General features: G+C 44.0%; 1 protein-coding gene across 1 annotated transcript in view; it reads right to left on the reverse strand.

The window, feature by feature from the left end:
* The window catches only part of xpo4 (exportin 4), an 80005-nt gene extending 61505 nt beyond the window's left edge, over positions 1–18500 (reverse strand). The window contains exons 1-6 of the mRNA XM_079517538.1: positions 18343–18500; positions 12238–12343; positions 11363–11504; positions 8179–8317; positions 5556–5672; positions 4030–4183 (exon numbers count right to left, since the gene is read on the reverse strand). Of these exons, the coding sequence (XP_079373664.1) occupies positions 4030–4183; positions 5556–5672; positions 8179–8317; positions 11363–11504; positions 12238–12343; positions 18343–18405 (721 nt within the window). The 5' untranslated portion in view covers positions 18406–18500. The remainder of the gene's footprint in view (positions 1–4029; positions 4184–5555; positions 5673–8178; positions 8318–11362; positions 11505–12237; positions 12344–18342) is intronic.
* Between the last annotated feature and the right edge of the window lie 3657 nt (positions 18501–22157).

Here is a 22157-nt window from a genome sequence, read left to right on the forward strand (position 1 = left end):
TCGGGATCGGGACTCGAACCCGCGACACAATGTCATGCTGGATTACCAGCCAAGCTGCCTGGACCGCAGGCAGCACTACTACGGTTCCGCCTAGTTTTAATCAGTATGATTCATACAGCTATGCACATTTTACCATGTTTTACTATGTTTTTTTATTGCTATGCTATTTGTGTCTTTGATTTGTTTTTTGTTTTTTGATGTATTAATGCTGGAAAGTGCACAGAGACCCCCTGGGGTGATTTTGTACTATAAATAAAATAAACTGAAACTAAGCCATCCCAGGCCCCACAGACAATCAAGACAATCAACATATTGTTTCATATTAAATTGATCAGTTCACAGAGAGGATTGTGTGCACGTCTCTTGTCTGTAATTAGGCCAGGTGCTGGACGTCAAGGCATCAAGGCAAAAAACATCAAAGAGGAAGGAGAAACATCCGCACACTTGTTTCTATAGTAGCTCCACAAGAGACTTACTTTATTTAATGGCAAAATTGCTACGTTTTGACCCTTTAGGTAGGTCTTCATCAGGGAAAAATAAATAAAAAGGCAATTGTGTCCAAAAAAAGGTGGCGTGATGCATACATACGTCCTTAAGGTAAACGTACCCTATTGGCCTGAATATAATACTATGGGGGGGGGGGGGGTTTCAATGGAAATATCCTAAAAAATGGGGTTGTTTTATAATCGGGGACCAGATTATTTGACATTCAATGTTCTTTTTCCACAAAGAGTCTTGAAAAATGGGGGTTGTCTTATAATCAGAGTCGTCTTATATTCGGCACTAACCTCCCACGGGGCAGCACACCTAAACCTTAACCCATGTCTAACCAATGACTAGTCTAAACTAAGTATGCACCCTCGGCAGAATACGGGTATTATTGAGCATGACAACAATACGGCGAGAAGCGTGTAGAAGTGGCGTGCGGCACTGTCAGAGAGAGAAGAAGCGAGCGAGGGAGGTCCCTCTGTCTGTCAACGAGGACAGCCATTTACAGCACCTGACCACGACGAGGCCTCACTTCGACCCCACAAGGGTCAGAGAGACCGACCGCCGTGTGGAGAGACGCGCTGTGCTACAGACGACACAGGAGCCTAGGGGGGAGGAGGGGGGAGCTACAGTGTGGACAGATGACACGCATGCCACACAAGTTTTTTTTTTCTGAAGTATGGAGACCTCTCTTTGGTGTTTTAAAAAGGCCTCTTTGAGGTGTGTGCGTGTTTAACAGGCGTGCGGCTGTCAGGCAGCACAATTAAGGAGCGGCCCCTTGACACAACACGGCCACACGCCTGCGTCTCATCACACACACACGCGCACGCACACATACATACACACTCAGGCATGTTCTTCTGAGGCTAGCGGACAGGCGTCCTGCCCTGCACTCGTCCCAGAGCTCCCAGTGGCTATCATCAATCTGCTGGCCTTTCCACCGGCTGACCGCACCACTTAAAGGCTTCTCTCACTCACTCGCGGTGATTGTCCTTCAGCAGCAGCAGCCCAGACGGACAACATGTTTCCTAGGAGGGGGAGTGGTAGGCCTATGAATCTTCTGCCATCTCACGATTCGATTCGTTTCTTGGGGTCACGATTCGATGAAAAATCCGCAATCAGTTTTATCTCAATTAATTCAGCAATTTTGTTTTGGACTTTAACAACCAAGTCTAGCCCAGTAAAGACTATATAACACCAGAGAGGGTCGTGTAAACATTCTTGGCTTTGATGGTATCTTAGATTAGGTGTAGTTGATGCAGAAACACAACATCATTGCCTTGATGCAAGTAATATTAACGAGTGTCAATGAGGGCCAGCTGGTCAGCGACACACACACCTCAGCTTTGCTGAACTGAAGTGACTCACTGGAATCACTTGAATATGATTGAAGACGTGATAATGTTTACTGTGATTATGGTAAGTCTACATTTCATACACACACACATACACACAAACACCATATAGTGAAATGAAATCTCCTGTAACTGTAACCAGCAAAAAACGTATAATGAGAATCGCGACTCTAATTCGAATCAAAAATATTTATTTTACGCCCCTAGTGAGTGGGGTTCATTTTCACGAGTCCAACACTAACATGGAACATGTCCATGGAACTTTGTGCGGCCCAATCGCATCCTTCCTTCCTTCCTTCCTTCCTTCCTTCCTCCCATACTTTCTTTCAGAATGGATGTGATCGGGTGACAGGAAGCTTCTTACATGCATCCACACAGTATGCATATATTATATATCTTATATGCACATATATTATAAAACTACACTGTTAAATCTTTCAGTTCATTTAACTCACAGCTGACACTGAAACTCTGAGATGGAAACTCTAACTCAATTGGTCCATTTGGTTGCTTAATGTATTAATTGTGTGACAAATTGACACTGAGGAGGAGTACTGCGTACTCTAAGATGTCATATATTGTATCCATCTGTCAGTACAAACTTGTAACAAACTAATAACAACCTGCAATGAATTCAGGTATCAATCACACAGCTTGCAGCAAACATAGGCACGCACATAAGATTTCAAAGTATCTCTGTGAAATACACACACACACACACACATGCCTGGCATTCCAAGGACAGACTCAACTAGCTACCGAGGGGGGTGTGTGTGTGTGTGTGTGTGTGTGTGTGTGTGTGTGTGTGTTATTGGAGTCTGGTATGGTATGACATGGGGATGGACAGACATGACAGACAGCTCTTTGAAAGTGATCTGTGCCCACACGCCACTTCAAGATCCCCTCAAGCAGACAGACAGACAGATGCACATCCAGGCTGAGATCATAATGGGCTCCAAAAGCCTGGACGAACACACATCAGTGGTTAGTTAGCACCGTAGCCTGATACTGCGTTCACACCAGCGGCGACAAAGCGGCAGGCCACAAGTCATTTTCAATGGAAGCCAGCGACATGAAGCTACAAAGTGACGGCCGACACTTTACAACTACTACAAATCTTCTACAACTTAAAAGTTTGAGATGACCTCGAAATTTCTCAGAACTCTAACGACGCAGTGAACAGTCAACTCTGATTGGTTTCTCAACTGTGATTTATAGCAGTGGTTTTCAACCAGTGGTCCTTGAGGGGGTTCCAGGTGGTCCCCAGCTAAATGATGAAAAGTACGGGTCATTTGGTTTCATTTTACACTCTCAAGAGTAAATTTATCTGCATTACTTAATTTACAAGAGGTCTACGAAATTACATAATGTAGAAGAATTGTTAATTTGATCAACGGTTATCTCTCCTATGGTACCACATCGATACAGAATGGAATTGTGGACAAAAATCGTATCCAACAATAACAAAATATTCAAAGTTTTGGATCTGAGAGGCTGAGAGGCTAAATCTCATTAAATGGTGGTCCGTGGCTCAAATGCCAAATAAATAATTGAACTTGATATGAAAAGGGTTGAAAACCACTGATTTATAGGACTGACTGTCCACACTGTTGTTTTGTTACGAGAGGCCAAGCTCAAGATGAAGATCGGTGTGCCTTTACAATGGAATGTGGTAATGGTGCAATGCAATGGAGCCTTGAAGATGAACCACACAGTGACAGGAATCTAACATCACAACACGCTCCCAGCCAGCAGATACGGCCATATCTCGGCCAGGGAAACACTCCCATGGGAAGCGTGCGGGAGGACCGGACAACCCCGGCGACTCCCTTCCACACCTGACCTTGAAGGCTCGTGGTAGACAGGATGCAATTGTTCAGACCTGTTTACACCAGATCCGCGTGAAAACCAAGCCTGTATAACCTGTCAGTGTCAACACCGTCTGCTGATAAGACAACACCTGGCACACACGCTACTGTCTGCGTACACCGTCTCTCGTGCCACCAATATTTGCTTTGATGTTTAGCCTCGTCTCATTGCCTGCCGATTTCTATAATTCTTCCGTATCTCTCATACACACACACACGCACACGCACACGCACACACGCACACGCACACACACGCACACGCACACACACACACACACACACACACACGCACGCACAGGCACGCAAATAAAGGATATGATTGGGTGGCAGGAAGTTCCAGCTGAGGACCTGATTGGCCAGGGCCAGGTAACGCTGGAACACGGAGGACATCTGGGCGTTGAGGTTCTCCCTGCGGCTGAACTCCTGCAGAACCTCCATGGTCAGAACGAAGATCTGACGCAGGTCCTCCTCCTGGAGGAGGAGAGGAGAAATAACAGGTCAGAAAACACCTCCATGGTCAGAACGAAGATCTGACGCAGGTCCTCCTCCTGGGGAGGAGAGGACAAATGACAGGTCAGAAAAACTGTCATGCTTTAGAAGATCTGACGCAGGTCCTCCTCCTGGGGAGGAGAGGAGAAACGACAGGTCAGAAAACTGTCGTCATGCTTTAGAAGACATTTAGTAGAATCTGGTCTCACGTTTTAACCCATTTTGACCTAAAAATGTCTTCTACATCCTGACAGTTTTCTGAAAAAGCTATGTTTCTATGTCAGTGGTTCTTCGATTTTTCAAAAATAGCAGACCTACAAGCTCATAGCGCGCCACTCGGTGGCGTGCTATGAGCTTGTAGATCTGATATTTTTCAATAGCTAAAGCATAACATAATGCTAACACCAAAATGGGTTCCCGCCCCAAAATGGGTTAATTGACTAGGGCAGTAGTTCCCAAACGTTTTAGCTCGATGTCTTCCCAGGACCCAAACTAGTGAAAATAGCCGATCTACAATCTCACAAAAAAAGAGCTTGTAGACCCATAGAAATTGGTCCTGGACCCCGTTTTGTAAACAGTGGACTATAGGGTCCCCCCAGAGATACAGTGTATATACTGTACTTTACTTGGGTCTGCTCCTTCTCTTCCCTCTACATCACAGGTTCTCAATGTCGGGTCCATTTGGTTGCCTTTGGGCGCTCTCAGAGTTAAATTATCACTTAAGGCCTATTCATACTCCACTTTTTAGGTGATAACTAAACGACTCACCCCAACACATGATCTCTCGGGTTTTTACTAACCACGGTGGTCACCTTATCACCTAAAACTGGAGTATGAATACGCCTTTAGGATTTGACAGCAGTTAGGGTCCTAATTTCTCTCTTTTTATTAAAGATATCTGTGACCTAAGATAAGACAATTTGCACATTTGATTTGAATATGCTATTTTTACGTTTTTGTAATTTGTTCTGCTGTTGTTATTATCTATGCTGCTGCATTGTCTGGAGGAAGCCAAACCAAAATCAGTTTTACTCTTATGTACCTGTACACAAGATGTAACAATAAAGTACAACCTTGAACCTTGAACTTGAACCTAATATCACACTGGGGGGGAAAAGGTTACATCAAATCTCTCCCAAGAATAGCCAATCTGTAAGCAGCTCAGAACGGGTGCAGTACTTAGTTCAGACTAGTCATTGGTCCGACAAACGGCAACCTACTTCAAACCCTAACCTAACCATAACCACAAGCACAGGAGCAGCGCATGTCCGACATGTGGGACGCATGTCGGACTAATGCTCCGTCGGAACTACGTGCGGATCCCGCTCAGAACGCAAGGCGAGGAGAGACTGACCTGGAAGAGCCTCTTGCAGGAGCCGTGGAACTCCATGCTGAGTCCAATGCTGCTGGTCTTACTGGAGCTGGAGAACTCACTGAGCAGAGCATTCAGGATGGAGCAGGCCAGCGTCTGCTGCAGAGAGAGAGACAGAGAGACACATAGAGGGTTGTCACCAGCATGACGGTTTACATAACAGTTTCATGAAAAAATGTTATAAATGCTAAATCTGTGGTGTTCAAACTTTTTCCATGTCAAGGACCCCCAAAATTATTTGGTCTGCACGCGCGCACGCGCACACGCACACACACACACACACACACACACACACACACAATTCTATACTTTGAGTATACTTTAGCTATTGAAAAATAGCAGATCTACATGTACGAGCTTGTAGGTCTGCAATTTTTGAAAAATCGTGAAAATGTGGCGCAAATCTTTGAATATATATTCTTTCACAGCGAACGTTTTTAACTCAAATCTTTCCTTCCGGGGGGTCCCTGGAACAACATATTTTCAGATGGGGGTCGGTGGCCAATTACATATCATTTTTGGGGTCCTTGACATGAAATATTGAGCACCACTGATATAGAAACTGGAGGTATTTCAGAAAACTGTCAGGATTTAGAAGAGATTTTTACAAGGCGTTTCATCAGCAGTTGGTTGCATCAGGTTCCCATCAGCAGGCAGTGGCTGGTGGTGTCTCTGACCAGCAGCCACAGCGGTTAGCGGCTTGCTCGACTCAGCGGCCACGCTAACCATTTTACCAACCAACTCCATTTTTAGATTAGAATAAGAACACAAAACGATGGCTGGCCACCTGCCACAGAGGCTATTATTAAACCAAAACTTTCCCAAACATCTAATTATTTCCTTTACCTAATAATAATGTCACGTGGGTTTAGATTAGAACGCCAGAAAAGCAAGCCGTGAGTTTCTTCATTCCAATGCTGAAGTGATCATGATGAGCACACATTTCGACCCATTATTTTGCCCCATAGTCACTCTTCTTCACAAGTCACATTATGTTCGGAACATTCTGACATCGAAATGGTCTTTTTCAGATAGACAAATTAGGAGGACATTATCTTTGTTAGAGCCCTGTCCGCAACACACTCTCTTGAGAACTAGCAACACTGATAAATAGGACGTTCGTGAGACGTTTACCACGCTCACTTCGGAGACCATTTGTGTACCATTTTGTATTATTGGCGAGGTGTGGAATTGTCCATCTTGTCACTATATGAAGGATCTTTGATAAAATGCATGAGTGTTTGCCTGGTGACAGACAGCTGGGAACGTCCAACCCTGGCAGCAGTCTAACCTCTTGGAGAGCTAGTGCCATCTAGTGGACCAAGACGACATGTGCATGATCTCCACCCAGTCTGCTTCATCACTAACTTCACAAGATGACCAGAATCAGTTTGACTGACGTTTTGACCTAAAAACATATTAAAAAGGTATAAAATGTATGTTTTGCCATAAAGTTTATCCTGTATTCTGTATGAGTTCTCTCTCCTGATTGGATTAAATTCCTGTTTCTGAAAGAGCTGGAAGACAAACCAAAACAAAGCACTCACTGGTCCTATTTTTCACCCTACACACCAAATGTCTCACTGGGAATAGCCCGTCTACGACGTGTTGTGAGCTACAGTATATTCGTCTAATGTTCGCCTAATAGGCGAACAACATACGGTGAACTGGGTGAAGTATGTTGTTCGCCTAATAGGCGAACAACATACGGTGAACTGGGTGAAGTATGTTGTTCGCCTAATAGGCGAACAACATACGGTGAACTGGGTGAAGTATGTTGTTCGCCTAATAGGCGAACAACATACGGTGAACTGGGTGAAGTATGTTGTTCGCCTATTATGACGCTCAGGCTCTCCTTCAGTGTCTTGAGCAGGCCTCCAACTGTGTTGGTCTTTATCTCAACGAGACGAGAAAACTGAATACGTAAATATATGCAAATCCAACAATAACCACATTATAAAAACACTTAACACTCACAGGTTGACTACAAGTATTTGGGTTCATATATATCTTCTTCCCAAAAGGACTTTCAAACTAGGAAGGGTATGGCCTGGTCAGCCTGCAATGACATGCATAAGATCTATTCATCCCAGCTTAGTAAGATGTTAAAACATTTAGGACGACTGTTGAGCCGATTCTACTCTATGGCTCAGAGACATGGACACTTTCAAAGAAATTAGAGAAACGGTTGGATGGCACTTACACCCGCCTTCTAATGAGAGTGCAAAATCTGTCTTGGAAGAACCACCCATCGACTAATCTAATATACAGCAACCTTCCCCGTGTTTCTTCACTAGTCCGATCCAGAAGAACACAGTTTGCCGGCCACTGCTACAGAGCCGACAATGAGGTTATATCTTCCCTTCTTCTCTGGAATCCTGCCTCAGAAAACTGTCGTTCCCTGATGTCATCGCTAGGGAGACATGCATCAGTAAGCAGGAACTGGGGATGGCAATGAAGGACCGGAAAGTCTGGCGCGGCATTGTGAAATCCATGATCTCGAACCGCGGTCGAAAAATGATGATGATGATTATGACGTGCCCAGAATTAGCAATTCTAGGGTCCATGTGGTTAAGCAGCGAGTTTGAATGGTTTCTTTCCTTACCACTGTAGGGTTCCCACTGCTGATGAGCTGTCCCACCTCGTGGAAGATGCTCTTGCAGTTGATGGACTTGTCCAGAGATCCTCTCTTCACAATGACCGCCACCGCCAGCAGGATCTGCTCACGGACGTATTTCTGAAGGCTGGGGAGAGACGGAGACATTTTAGTAGACCGCTGGCTCTCAACATGGATTTTGGGGACCCCCAGGGGTCCTTGGGGGGAGGGGGGGGGGGGGGGGTTCCCCAGTTTTATGATTGATTGTTATGACCCAAATGGACCCTTATCTGTAACTCAGGAGTGTTGTAAATGGAACCCATACAGGTCCATTTTAAAAAAGGAACATATTTACACACATTTGTACAATACTAAAGTAGATTGTGGCCCCAGAGTTACAAACCTTCTGAAATGGGGGGACCGTAGTCTGTGGCCTAATGGAGAGGTATTTCTCACACATTTTTGGCTCAGGTCACCATTGTAAATAACTTTTTCATCCACGGCTTACACCCCGAATTACATTGTTACATTAAAAACAGTATGTAAATCTTTGCCTCAAAGATACAGTAATGTCACGAGATACCAAATACAGTTTAACTCGGGTCCGTTTGTACTAAGTCTGAGAAGTGGTTAAACTCAAGTGACATTGATAAATTCCAAATATCAAAGTATTCCGCACCCCTGGCATTGCTTCAAGGCAACCCCTGGCTTAATGCCATCAAACTGGGGGTCAATGACATTATAAAGTTTAAGAATGACTGTAATCTACAGTACAGTAGGACTTACAGTGAGATAAATGTGTAGTGGGGGGTGAGGAACTGCTGTTTGACATCGCAGAGTAAAGACAGAGGGAAGGAGAGGAGAAGAAATGGAAAGAACGGAGTAACAGAAAAGAGTGACTGGTGGAAACCACCCGTTTCCATTGAGAACACGTCATTGTTCCCTAATCACGATTCATCCGAATTTTGGTTAACCGCCTGTGATCACAGAATAATCAGCGTTGGTGTGGTTTCACCCACTGAGTAGCTGTGTAGATAACAACACAGCTCTGACGGTGTGGTTTCACCCACTGAGTAGCTGTGTAGATAACAACACAGCTCTGATGGTGTGGTTTCACCCACTGAGTAGCTGGTAGATAACAACACACCTCTGACAGTGTGGTTTCACCCACTGAGTAGCTGGTAGATAACAACACAGCTCTGATGGTGTGGTTTCACCCACTGAGTAGCTGTGTAGATAACACAGCTCTGACGGTGTGGTTTCACCCACTGAGTAGCTGGTAGATAACACAGCTCTGACGGTGTGGTTTCACCCACTGAGTAGCTGTGTAGATAACACAGCTCTGACGGTGTGGTTTCACCCACTGAGTAGCTGGTAGATAACACAGCTCTGACGGTGTGGTTTCACCCACTGAGTAGCTGGTAGATAACACAGCTCTGACGGTGTGGTTTCACCCACTGAGTAGCTGTGTAGATAACACAGCTCTGACGGTGTGGTTTCACCCACTGAGTAGCTGGTAGATAACACAGCTCTGACGGTGTGGTTTCACCCACTGAGTAGCTGTGTAGATAACACAGCTCTGACGGTGTGGTTTCACCCACTGAGTAGCTGGTAGATAACAACACAGCTCTGACAGTGTGGTTTCACCCACTGAGTAGCTGTGTAGATAACAACACAGCTCTGACAGTGTGGTTTCACCCACTGAGTAGCTGGTAGATAACAACACAGCTCTGACGGTGTGGTTTCACCCACTGAGTAGCTGGTAGATAACAACACAGCTCTGACGGTGTGGTTTCACCCACTGAGTAGCTGTGTAGATAACACAGCTCTGACGGTGTGGTTTCACCCACTGAGTAGCTGTGTAGATAACAACACACCTCTGATGGTGTGGTTTCACCCACTGAGTAGCTGTGTAGATAACAACACAGCTCTGATGGTGTGGTTTCACCCACTGAGTAGCTGTGTAGATAACAACACACCTCTGATGGTGTGGTTTCACCCACTGAGTAGCTGGTAGATAACAACACAGCTCTGACGGTGTGGTTTCACCCACTGAGTAGCTGGTAGATAACACAGCTCTGACGGTGTGGTTTCACCCACTGAGTAGCTGTGTAGATAACAACACAGCTCTGATGGTGTGGTTTCACCCACTGAGTAGCTGTGTAGATAACAACACAGCTCTGACGGTGTGGTTTCACCCACTGAGTAGCTGGTAGATAACAACACAGCTCTGACGGTGTGGTTTCACCCACTGAGTAGCTGGTAGATAACAACACAGCTCTGACGGTGTGGTTTCACCCACTGAGTAGCTGTGTAGATAACAACACAGCTCTGACGGTGTGGTTTCACCCACTGAGTAGCTGGTAGATAACAACACAGCTCTGACGGTGTGGTTTCACCCACTGAGTAGCTGGTAGATAACAACACAGCTCTGACGGTGTGGTTTCACCCACTGAGTAGCTGGTAGATAACAACACACCTCTGATGGTGTGGTTTCACCCACTGAGTAGCTGTGTAGATAACAACACAGCTCTGACGGTGTGGTTTCACCCACTGAGTAGCTGGTAGATAACAACACAGCTCTGACGGTGTGGTTTCACCCACTGAGTAGCTGGTAGATAACAACACAGCTCTGACGACAAACAAATGGCTGCATTCAACTCGGTCCAAGGAGTTCTTTTCCACTGATTAGAAGTTATTTTTGTATTTTCACACCTGCATCAAAGAGACTACTTGCATTAGGGGTGCAACAGTTAATCAAAATAATACATTTTATACAATATCTTTCCAATTATTTTGTTTTGTTTTGTTAATACGCTATCAAAAATCAAGAAAATAACTTATGAGTAGGGCTGCAATCGCAAACAAAACAGGAAAGGAAAAGAGGTGGATTGATGGTAGTGAATGCCAAGAGTGGGACAGCAAAGGATTACACAAGATAAAGTGTACAAATAACGGCATGGCCTCCCTGTCCAACCTTTTGAATCTTCACAGGGAGTTAGAATGAAGCCACACAAATTGTAATACAAACTATAATACAGGCTGCTTGTGTTCATGCTCTGGTGTGGTGACCGATTATGACGCAGCGGCGCGCACTTCATGATTACTTCACTAAATTAGAACTAAACTTCTACAACAAGGTAACTTAAACTATGCTCTTTTTGGCACGATAAGAGCATGAATGACGCCTTACTTGGGTCTCTGTAAGACGTAAGTGAGGAGGAATGTTCGGAGTGACTCGATGCTTGGTTTCTCCAACAGGATCCATTCTCTGACCACGGCCTCCATGATGGCTGTAGCAGCCTGGAACAACACATAGTCCACCTTACTGGTCTCTGGAGAGGCGAGGAGAGGAGAGGGAAGGGTGGTTAAAAAATAAATAACATAAATAAAAATATTAGATGAACCACATTTGTAATATCAGATTATTATGTGGAATAAAAAATCGAGTAAAGCCTCAAAGTGTTTTATATTAGTTCTGGTCCTTGGCCATTAAAGTATAGCCTGGCTTGGCCAGCCTCATAACGGGGATTCACTGAAGATTCTTCCCCGGGGAGGAAACATCAGTGAACCCTCGCTATGAGTCTGGCCGCGCCAGGCTAATTAAAGTACGCTTCCAGGGCAAAGCCTAGTCAGCAGGTTTGTTACGTGTTGTGATTGTGAAGGATGTTGTGTGCTGCTGCTCTGTGCCATGCGACGACACGCCTTGGCCCCACTGCACTGCCAGCCTTTCAGCTGCTTCAATTAAGCACACATCACGTCTCCTTGTATTACATACTCAGACTTTATGTATTCACGCACTAATGACTTTGCAGAAAGCTCCCATCAAATCTCATCAAAGGGCCCCCGTGTTTTAGCCGATTGGGGGGGAGGGGGGGGGGGGGGGTCGAACCTTTCCCCAGCAGTTTCTTAGATCTCCCAACAGAGACCTTACAGTAAGGCTGCAGTTCATTCATTATTATTAGGCGATTATTCTATTGATTCAGGTTTTTATTTATTTATTAAATAATCAAGAACCAGCTTTTCATTGAGCTGTTTTAAAAAACGAGGCCAATGACCAGTACTGACCTAGGATGTGCTTGCAGACAGCGAAGGGCGATTTGGACTTTCTGAAGGAGAGGAATATGTGCTCAGCATGCTGTCTCTGTTCTGCATTGACCATGGACGGCGGGGCCTGGGAAAGCACACACGCACACGCACACACACACACGCACACACAGGAAAAGTTAATTATTATAATATGGTACTGCAGCTGCTATACCTTAAAATGAATATAACGTCACGTAAATCAATGCACCATAAGTATATACACTATAGTCCTGAAACATAAAATGCTCACTCCTGCAAGGGTATGCACGCACGCACGCACACGCACACACGAAAAGTTAATTATTATAATATGGTACTGCAGCTGCTATACCTTAAAATGAATGTAACGTTACGTAAATCAATGCACCATAAGTATATACACTGTAGTCCTGAAACACAAAATTCTCAGTGGTACATTAGGTATAGCAATATAGGTAGACAAGTCTGAAGTTTTCCATGTAGGGATGTTATAAATCGTTAAAATTAAATCAATTAAATGCAACAGTTAATAATTCATGGAAAATTCGGTGGTTCTATCATCGGGTGGGTTTCTGTGATGTCTGCACGACGTGCGTGTGCACGCGGCCCGAGGAACACACATGTGGCCCGCTAAAGAAAGGTCCCCCCCAACCTTGGTAGCCACAGAAACGTCTCTGCTTCTGCATGTGATGTGACAGACAAGACACTGAAGACAGTGCACGTTTCATTTCATTTTATTCCTCATACAAAAGATGATTTGCCTTTTGTATTATTTCTGTATATCAGCAAAGTGTAGATTATTATGTTAGAAATTGAGGGAAATTAAGATTCTCAGATAAAGAATAAAAAAAAACAGCGCTTTCAACTAACCGGTTAATCGATTGAAAAGGTTATCAAAACGTATCAATTATCAATAAATTACTTAGTTGATAATTCCTGTCCCTAAACAATGCAACATGACTCTAGTCTTAAACATCTTTACACTACGCCTACACACACACACACAAAACACAGAGCAACAAACATACTTGTAGTCAGTGTGCAGGCATGTAAGGATATATTCGAGAATTGGCCCGGACGGTTAGCTCAACCGTCTGGGCACCTAGGCTGCCAAACCAGCCGGACAGCGTGCCGCGGGTTCGACTCCCAAGCCCGACGGCCTTTGCCGCGTGTCACTCCCCATCTCTCTCCCCCTTTCCTGACTGTCTACTGTCACTATCAATAAAGGCATAAAAAGCCACAAAACAAATAAAACAAAAAAAAAGAAGAATCGAAGGGAATTGATTAAAAAATTGATTAAAAAAAATACCGAAACATTTGTTTCGGTATATTGAAGAGGATAAGACAAGAAGATTACAATTGACAGAAAATACTGGATTTGATAAAAAAAAAAAAAAAAAAAAAATCTGGAACATTATTTTGTGTTTAAAGAATCGTGAAAAATGGTATTGTGGACCTAGTAATATGTTTCGAATCGTATCGCGAGTTGAGTGAATCGTTACATGCGTAAATGTGCACAACACATACACTCACTCACTGCATTAAATACAAAGAGCCGACACTGTACGAGCGTGTGTCGAGGTGTGTTGCGCATGCACACCTATGCACACTTTTATATTAAGGAGGGTAGCCGTAGTGGTAGAGCACAGCAGGAAAGTCACATTCCAGTCCTAATTGCAGTGAAAGCAGCTCTCTCTGGCTGAGGGCATCATGGAGAGAAAGGCCCCATTTATCTGAGCTAGGACCACAGGCACGAACAGCTACACCTCAGTCTCACACCCTCAACAACACATGCAATGACAGAAACTACTAACAAGTCACAGCCTCACACACAATATGTTATGTAAATTATACAGTTACAGTATACTTATTTTACACAAACACACACTGGGCCTAACTTCTTCATATAGGCACAGCAGCATACAGTACAGTATATCATTTAAATGCGCCCACACATACGCACACCGACACATAGACCTGCTAAATGTAAGGTGCACTGGTGCTACCAATGAACACTCATATGAATCCGAAGAGGTTTAGGGAGCTGGCAGCATTTGCTATGCTCCTCACGAGAGACTCCATTGCCTTCCGGTCGAGACAGGATATTTGGCCTTACAACCCAAATGTCCTCAGTGATATCTCAGTGATATCGTTGGGTTAGAAATGTCTGCATCCCGGACGGTTAAGTTCACACCACTGCAGCGGCTTGCTTGGGGTGACCAGGGGGCTGATGTCACGTGATGATGTCATGATAACCTGGGGGCTAACCTGGGGTGTGTGGCGGGAATTGCGACTTCATGACAGTGGCGGGAATTGTGGCTTATTATAATAAGTTGTTAAATGGAAATGTACTGCAATCTAGACATCACCGAGAGGGGCTGTAGGTTAGAACACCAATGTCCCATTCAGCTGGACATTAAATGGAGTCCATCCCGCCAGCTTAGTACAAAGACAGTGTACTATCCGACTGAGCCCGTGAGTGAATAGAGCTGGTCATTGCCCTGAGTGGACAATGATTATCCAGGGATCATAAAAGCAACAAGCAAAACAAAAGGCTATAATGAAAAGAATACTGTCAAATGTCAATAATCTGTCACTGTCACTCACCACTTCTGTCAACTTTCACACCCATGGAAAACGCTACGTCTCCTAATTATGCACAACTATAAATCTAGACATAGTATATGAAAAAATAAAAAATAAATAAGTATCTCCATATAGCAACAGCTTCATAACTTCCACTCATTCTTCATTATTTTAGTGGTGCAACCATAGGGTGCAGCCACTCCAATGCCCAGCTATGTCCATCCCTCCCTATGTCTGTCTGTCTGTATGTACATGTTTAGGGTACCAACAGGTGACAAAGTGGCACTGTTGAGCTTCACACTGTGCACAGGTGCATGATGGGAAGCTGAGTTTTTTTGCACCACTCACGTTCAGACAGGTCTGATTTCTTTTTTAAACTAAGATAATTTAAGTTGGATTTAGTGATTAGCTGTTTTTATTTGGACATGGCATGATAGCGGGAGATTCTTCTTGGTACGAACTAAATCAATTATGTTATAAAAGATGGTACTAACATGATCAGCTGACCATTAAGAACAGAGACTAACAGACAGTGAGTAATCCATGTGAAACTAGATAAAGTGCCCCTCGGGACACAGGTCAGGTTGTGGCCTCCTGGTGGTGCTATAATAGGCCAATGTGAAAAGGGTGCCATTTCTTCTTACGCCTTGGATGGCAATTGGATGATTTGAGACATTTTGTTCCAAAAATGTGTTTTGCAAAAATCCACCTGTTGGTGGCGCTATAACAGGCCAATGTGAAAAGGGTGGGATATATTCCTCAGCCTAGTAGGAAAGTCTGTGAAAGATTTCACGTAAATTCCACGCTGTGTTCATGATTTGAGGCATTTTGTTCCAAAAATGTGTTTTACAAAAATCCACCTGTTGGTGGCGCTACAACAGGCCAATGTGAAAAGGGTGGGATATATTCCTCAGCCTAGTAGGAAAGTCTGTGAAAGATTTCACGTGATGTTCATGATTTGAGGCTAGTCTCTGACTTTTCAGGTCAGTGGTTCTCAACCAGTGGTCTGGGGACCACCAGTGGTCCTTGAGGGGGTTCCATGTGGTCCCCAGCTAAATGATGGAGTTGGTTGGTTTCATTTTACGCTCTGCATTACTTAATATACAAGAAGTCTACACAATTAGAGAATGTAGAAGAAGAATTGTTATTTTGATCAACATTTGCCTGTTATCTCTCCTATGGTACCAACATCAATACAGCATGGAATTTTGGAAATGTGTAAATATTCTTTAGTTTTGGGTGTGCAAGGCTAAATGTCATCAAATGGTGGTCCGTGGCTCAAATGCGGAATAAATAATGGGCCTTGATATGAAAAGGGTTGAAAACCACAGTTGTAGTTGAAAAAATGATAGACAAGTATTTGAAGATTCCGAATCTGTGTTTAACTCACTTTGGAAATAATGATGTGTGTTGTGTGACAACATGGACAATCTCCTGTTGTGTGCCAGAGCCATAGAGTAAGACAGAGTTACGACAACTACGTTCACTTCATGGGGCCAGTCCAATGGCAGCTCTTCTACAGAGTGACAACGTCATGGACCGGAAGTTGGCAGAATGCACTGGACTCAGGCAAAAGCCCAGCTTTAATGATCTGAAATCCCTCCTTTATTTTAGATAGTTTTTTATAGTAATAGTACAACATAAACATTACAGAGACCTTAGTTGTCACTGTACAATACTTTAAAACAGTTGTCATGTTGCACACATGAAAACAATGTATTTCAAACTCCAGCGTGTCACTCTTCAGGCTGCATGAGGAGTAGCGCTCGATCACTCTGCCCCCTCAATGTCGTACCTCTGTCTATGGCTCTGTTGTGTGCCAGCCAACATGTGTGATCTTCTAATGAGAAAACAACATATATCTATAGGTCTTCTCTCACACAAACATATACGTCTTCTATACTATTCGCAGGTACACACACAGGCACACGAAATAACAGGCTTCAAGATCCTATTGTGTTCTCAGAGAAAAATACACTCAACTATAGGAATCATTGTCTGCTCAGTCCGATGCAACTTAAAAAGCCCATAAACCAATTGTTTGCAACACAAGTACCGAGTCCTAGACCATCGATAGCCGAAATTCAGCATGATAAACACACATTGACCCTGCCCTTCACGCCACTCTCCGCCCTCCACGCCAATCCACCCTTCCCCATTTATACCTGCCCAGTACCACCCAGGATCCTCCATGTTTCGCCCGCCTCGCTGCGTCGCACACTAGCCGCCTTCCTACAGGCTTCTCGCATCCCACCCCTACCCCCACCCCCTTCAACTCCGTAGTAGCTCCTTTTCCCCGCTCCCACCAAAGGAGCTTATCGGCACTAGAACTACTACATTCACTTTGCCAAAGTGGAACAAGCGATTACAACAAAACTCTCTTCTCTCCTTCTCAGGTTCCTGCCGGGGGGGTGACCGTCCATGCGCACTTGAGGGTCCATTTGGTTACATGTGTACACCCTCAGAATTTAATTAACAGTGATCAGTAGTGTAATAACGTGTAATAACGTTACATTTCTCTTAACACTGACACATGTACCCAAATGGACCATATAGCTACACACCCAGAAGAAAATGAACACCAAAGTATTCCATTTCACAATACTGCGGTAATCTTGTTGACTAACAAAGACTAAAACACTAAGATTTTGATATTTAGTTGACTTTAGACTAGACTCTAAGACTAAACAATTTCAGATGATTAAAACTAAATTGTGTGTTTATTTAAAAGGCCTAAGACTAAGCCAGAATTTGATTCAAAATGAACAAGCTGGCAAGAGTCAGACTAAGGCTAAAAGGCTAAGATTTTGATATAGTCGCCACAACTAGACTAAACAATTTCAGATGACTGAAATAGGAATCAGAATTTGCTGTCCAAATTAACACTCAGTGCCGGTGTTAATAACAATAACGCCACACACACACACACACATACACACACAAAGCACAAGAAGTCAACACGATACATGATGCTCACTTTAACTGCCAGTCCATCTTATCTCAACTCTCAAGTCAGTCACAAATATCCTGTGTGTGAGTGTGTGTGTGTGTGTGTGTGTGTGTGTGTGTGTGTGTGTGTGTGTGAGTGTGTATGTGTGTGTGTGTGTGTGTGTGTGTGTGTGTGTCAATGTAATGCAACGCTGCCTGAGAGTGTACACAACAATCACATGATAACCGAATGGATGGACCCATCCATTTGGTTAAAATGTTGTACCTTCTCTCCCATATATTATATATATAGATGAATCTGATGATCCACACACATCGTGACACACATGTGTTTCTAAAGCAGGATGGATGCTGGATGGAGACAGGAGGACTGTGGTGTGGTGGTGGTGGTGGAGGCACTGCGCCACGCATCTATCTGTCCACAGTCACACCACCATCCCTCCCTCCTTGCCCCAAAAGAAAACAAAACCACCGCCGAACAAGTCGCTCGTCGGCCACGGCTCGCATTCGGACCGGAGACGGAGCGACTTCTGGGCTAAACGCGCTCGAAACGACGGTCAGTTTTCTCACCATTAAAACTTTGGCAGCGCTTTCCAGCTGTGAGATCACTTCTGGTGCACCGAGCGCCGCCATGATGCTTCCTCTCCCCCTCCCTCCGTCTCTCTTCAATGACGCGCCGCCGTGCGCGCCGCGCGCTGCATTGTGGGATGGGATCGGATTGGGGATCGTTCGAGCGCACGCACGCTCGTGCCGCTCGCGCGCGTATGGAAGTTTAACCCCTGCCAAGTTTTTAACCTGGCTGTGTGAGTGACTGTCGACAGTGTCGAGTGATGGAAACGAAACAGAGCTACACTTTCTAACCACCTGCCTGCCCACTATACCTATTACCAAGACATCAGAGACAAACACTTCCCACATATACATATTACACACCCAGTGGTGGGGCCAGTCCCAAACTGACTGAAATTCGAAACTGTCCCCCATAAAATCTAAATCCCTCACCCACCCCTTTTCCCCCTCACTGTAGGCCTATGTTAAAAAAAACAGTCTCTAAATGTTATGATGAATTGAAAATTGTGGACCCTATTGTAAACAAGTGTAGTGTGTAGGCCTAATGCTTTATGGTGTCGTCCACAGTTAAGTTTTCAGTTTATTGAGTTGTGCTTGAAATGTAGGCTGTAATTCTCCAAACTGTTAATAAATACTTCAATCAATCAAACCCACCCAAACGAAACAACAACAAAAAAAACTCCCATACCTATTAGGAGAAATACATTAATGGGCAAACACAGCAGCAATATTTGTGAACAATTGTGATCGGTGACATAACTCTGAGTCTGTTTACTCAATGCTGTACCCCCCCCCCTCCAACTGTGTCTGTACTTCCCCATTTTCAAGTGTTTTATTATATTTTGACACTTGCTTTGGCAATGTAAACGTATGTTTTCTCATGCCAATAAAGCTCCTTTGAATTGAATTGAATTGATTGATTTGTTTTTCATTCATGAACATTTTTGCTTTTTTTGGTTGGAATATGTTTTTTGAAAATGTTTTAGAAATAATAATAACCAGTACGTGAAGTGCACGCATCCGCCTGGGTGACGGCAGACAGCAGACTGTTGGGCGAGTGCTGGCGCTTTATCATGGGGGGTCAGATCAACATATGGATGAATTCTGTACTGGCCATATATGGAGCGTGTCTTGAGTGTACTGGGTTTGATGAGGTCAGATCAACATATGGAATGTCAGAACAGGAAGGACGGGTGGGGTAGGATCAACAGTTCCATATGGAGATATAAGGGTTTGAGGTCAGATGTAGAGTTGCTGGCCGGCTATAGATGTAGGTGATGATCCGGGCTTCTCCATGTATGGTTATCCAGGGTTAGATGAGGTCTGTGTCGTGATCTTCATATATGGAGATGGCCATATATGGTGGCGTGACGTGTCACGAGGCATGATGTCACGAGGCGTGACCATATATGGAGGTGTGATGACACGAGGTGTGACCATAGCCTATATGGGTGACCTACTGACAGACGGGAGATTCAGGTTTTCATAGTAAATGCGACCTGTACGGTCGCAATTAGCCCTTCACTAAATCCAACCCCAAAAAGCGATTGTCCAATGCCAATCCAAATAGTTTAGCAACGGTTGCTATGCAGGTCAAGCTTTCTTCGCTGCTAACGTGCCTATTGGACAAGGATGGGTTGAGGAAGGACTTAGTGAAGGGCTAATTAAAAAAATGTAGGAAACAAAAAATAAAGGGACCCATAAATGATAACCTGACTCCGCCAGATGGGGGCGGCATTGAGTCGTCAAGTACAGACTGTACGAGTTTGTTCTGGGAGCAAGTCTGGATATAAAAACTAGACCTGTACGTGCCTGTCGGCTACCGGCCTACTTGAGAACGATGCAACTTGGGAACCTAATAATGTCTGTTGTCAACTTGTCACAGCACCCATTTTAACTGTCTGTCTGTGTCCCACATGGAGATCTCTATATCTGCCTGTGTGTGAAGAGGGCAAACTGACTGACTGTGACTGTGGTAAGTAGGCTAATCAATTGTCAGGTGTAGTGGGGTTGCCATGGCAATCAATTGGCTGAGACAGAGGCTGGAAATTGCAGGTGAGGGGATTTAGGCTGATTAGGCCCACTGGCAGAGAGCAGAGCCTTTTGTGGTGGTTCTGGAGAACCGTGGGTCCGACCGACTCGATACCGGGCACTGCACTCACTGCAGGGGTGTGGAACGCATGTGTCGAATATGAAGTCAATATGAAGTCGGTGTGTGTGTACAACCGTACACACACAGACACGCGGCGCATTTATGAGTCCTCGACCCACACATGGGTCCCGAGTCCCGACCCACTGCTTGGGAAACAGTGGTTCTGGGTTTAAATAGACTATAGGATTCCTATTTAGTCTTCTGAAAAACCTTAGTCGACGTCTTTAGTCTTTTCTTAGTCAACAAAATTAACACTGAATATAACAAAAGTCAGCAAAGATGTACAGAAGTATCAGAGTCTGCATATTATGTCTTAGCTGTCATTCATTACAGATTGTATAAATTATATGTGAGATTATTTTGTGCACAATAATCTAGATAAGATCAAACCTTATCGATCCCACTATCTGACCAAAAATGGCATAAAATGTTTTCAAATTTCAAATGCAGAATGTTGACTGAGTGATGTGATGTTGGATGTATTCTTTCAACTCTGTCAAGTTATACTGGGCTACCAAGTCACAAATTAGTCGACACTCAGTAGTCAGTTCATTATATTAATTTGAATAATATCTTGGCTAACCATTATGTCTCAATAAAATGAAACCAAGTCCACATTGGTTAATTTAATTTATACATATATTTTACACAGGAGGACAGTGAAAGCATTCTTTTTTTTTTTTTAACAAATTCTGTTCATACATAATATGAAAAAAGAGATATAGTTGTCCATAATACTATAATACTGCACAGACATATGATGTTTGAATATTAGCACAAGGGAAATGGGGGGGGAAAAAAGGAGAATAAAGATACAAAACATGTATATCTGTATAAATATATATTCAAGAATAACAGAAGTGTATCATACATTAAGGAGCATCATGGCACATATGAGACCTCCCTAGGGTAACAATACAAAAGTGAAAAAGCAACATAGGCCTACACAAGTAAGAAAGTCAGTTTACACAGTTAAGACATCAGTGTTAATTCAACTCAACAGTGTACAAATGGAACCAAATGGACCCTTATGAGTCTGCAACTAAACGAGTGTACACCTGGAACCAAATGGACCCGTAATTGTGCACACTCCCGAGTTAAGTTAACACTCATACTTCTACGGTGTAGAATGCCAAGTCAGTCATCACTCGCTAACCTTTAGAAAAACAAAACCACGTCCAGGAGGCAACTCACACACACTCCAGAGAACTGCCACAGAAAGCTAATTGTTGTCATATATAAAGCTATTTGTCACTGAGTAGTCCTTCCAGGTGAATGCGTGTGTGTGTGTGTGTGTGTGTGTGTGTGTGTGTGTGTGTGTGTGTGTGTGTGTGTGTGTGTGTGTGTGTGTGTGTGTGTGTTTATTTGGCAGCCTAGCACATACGCACAGGCTGGTTAGAGGATTTCAATAACTTGGAAAGCCTACAAAGGAGGCAAAAAGGCTGAAGCATTGGGCTGTCTCTGCTACAGAGGACTGAGTGCTTCATGAAGACATATGCCATGATTCTGTGAATGTAGTCTTTACTGCACCAATATTTGTGTCATTGTATGCTCTCCCTTATGTGAACATGAATACATTGTTAAAGTGTGTGTGTGTGTGTGTGTGTGTGTGTGTGTGTGTGTGTGTGTGTGTGTGTGTGTGTGTGTGTGTGTGTGTGTGTGC

The sequence above is a fragment of the Electrona antarctica genome (genome assembly GCF_951216825.1).
Source record: "Electrona antarctica genome assembly, chromosome: 13".
Taxonomy (NCBI): domain Eukaryota; kingdom Metazoa; phylum Chordata; class Actinopteri; order Myctophiformes; family Myctophidae; genus Electrona; species Electrona antarctica.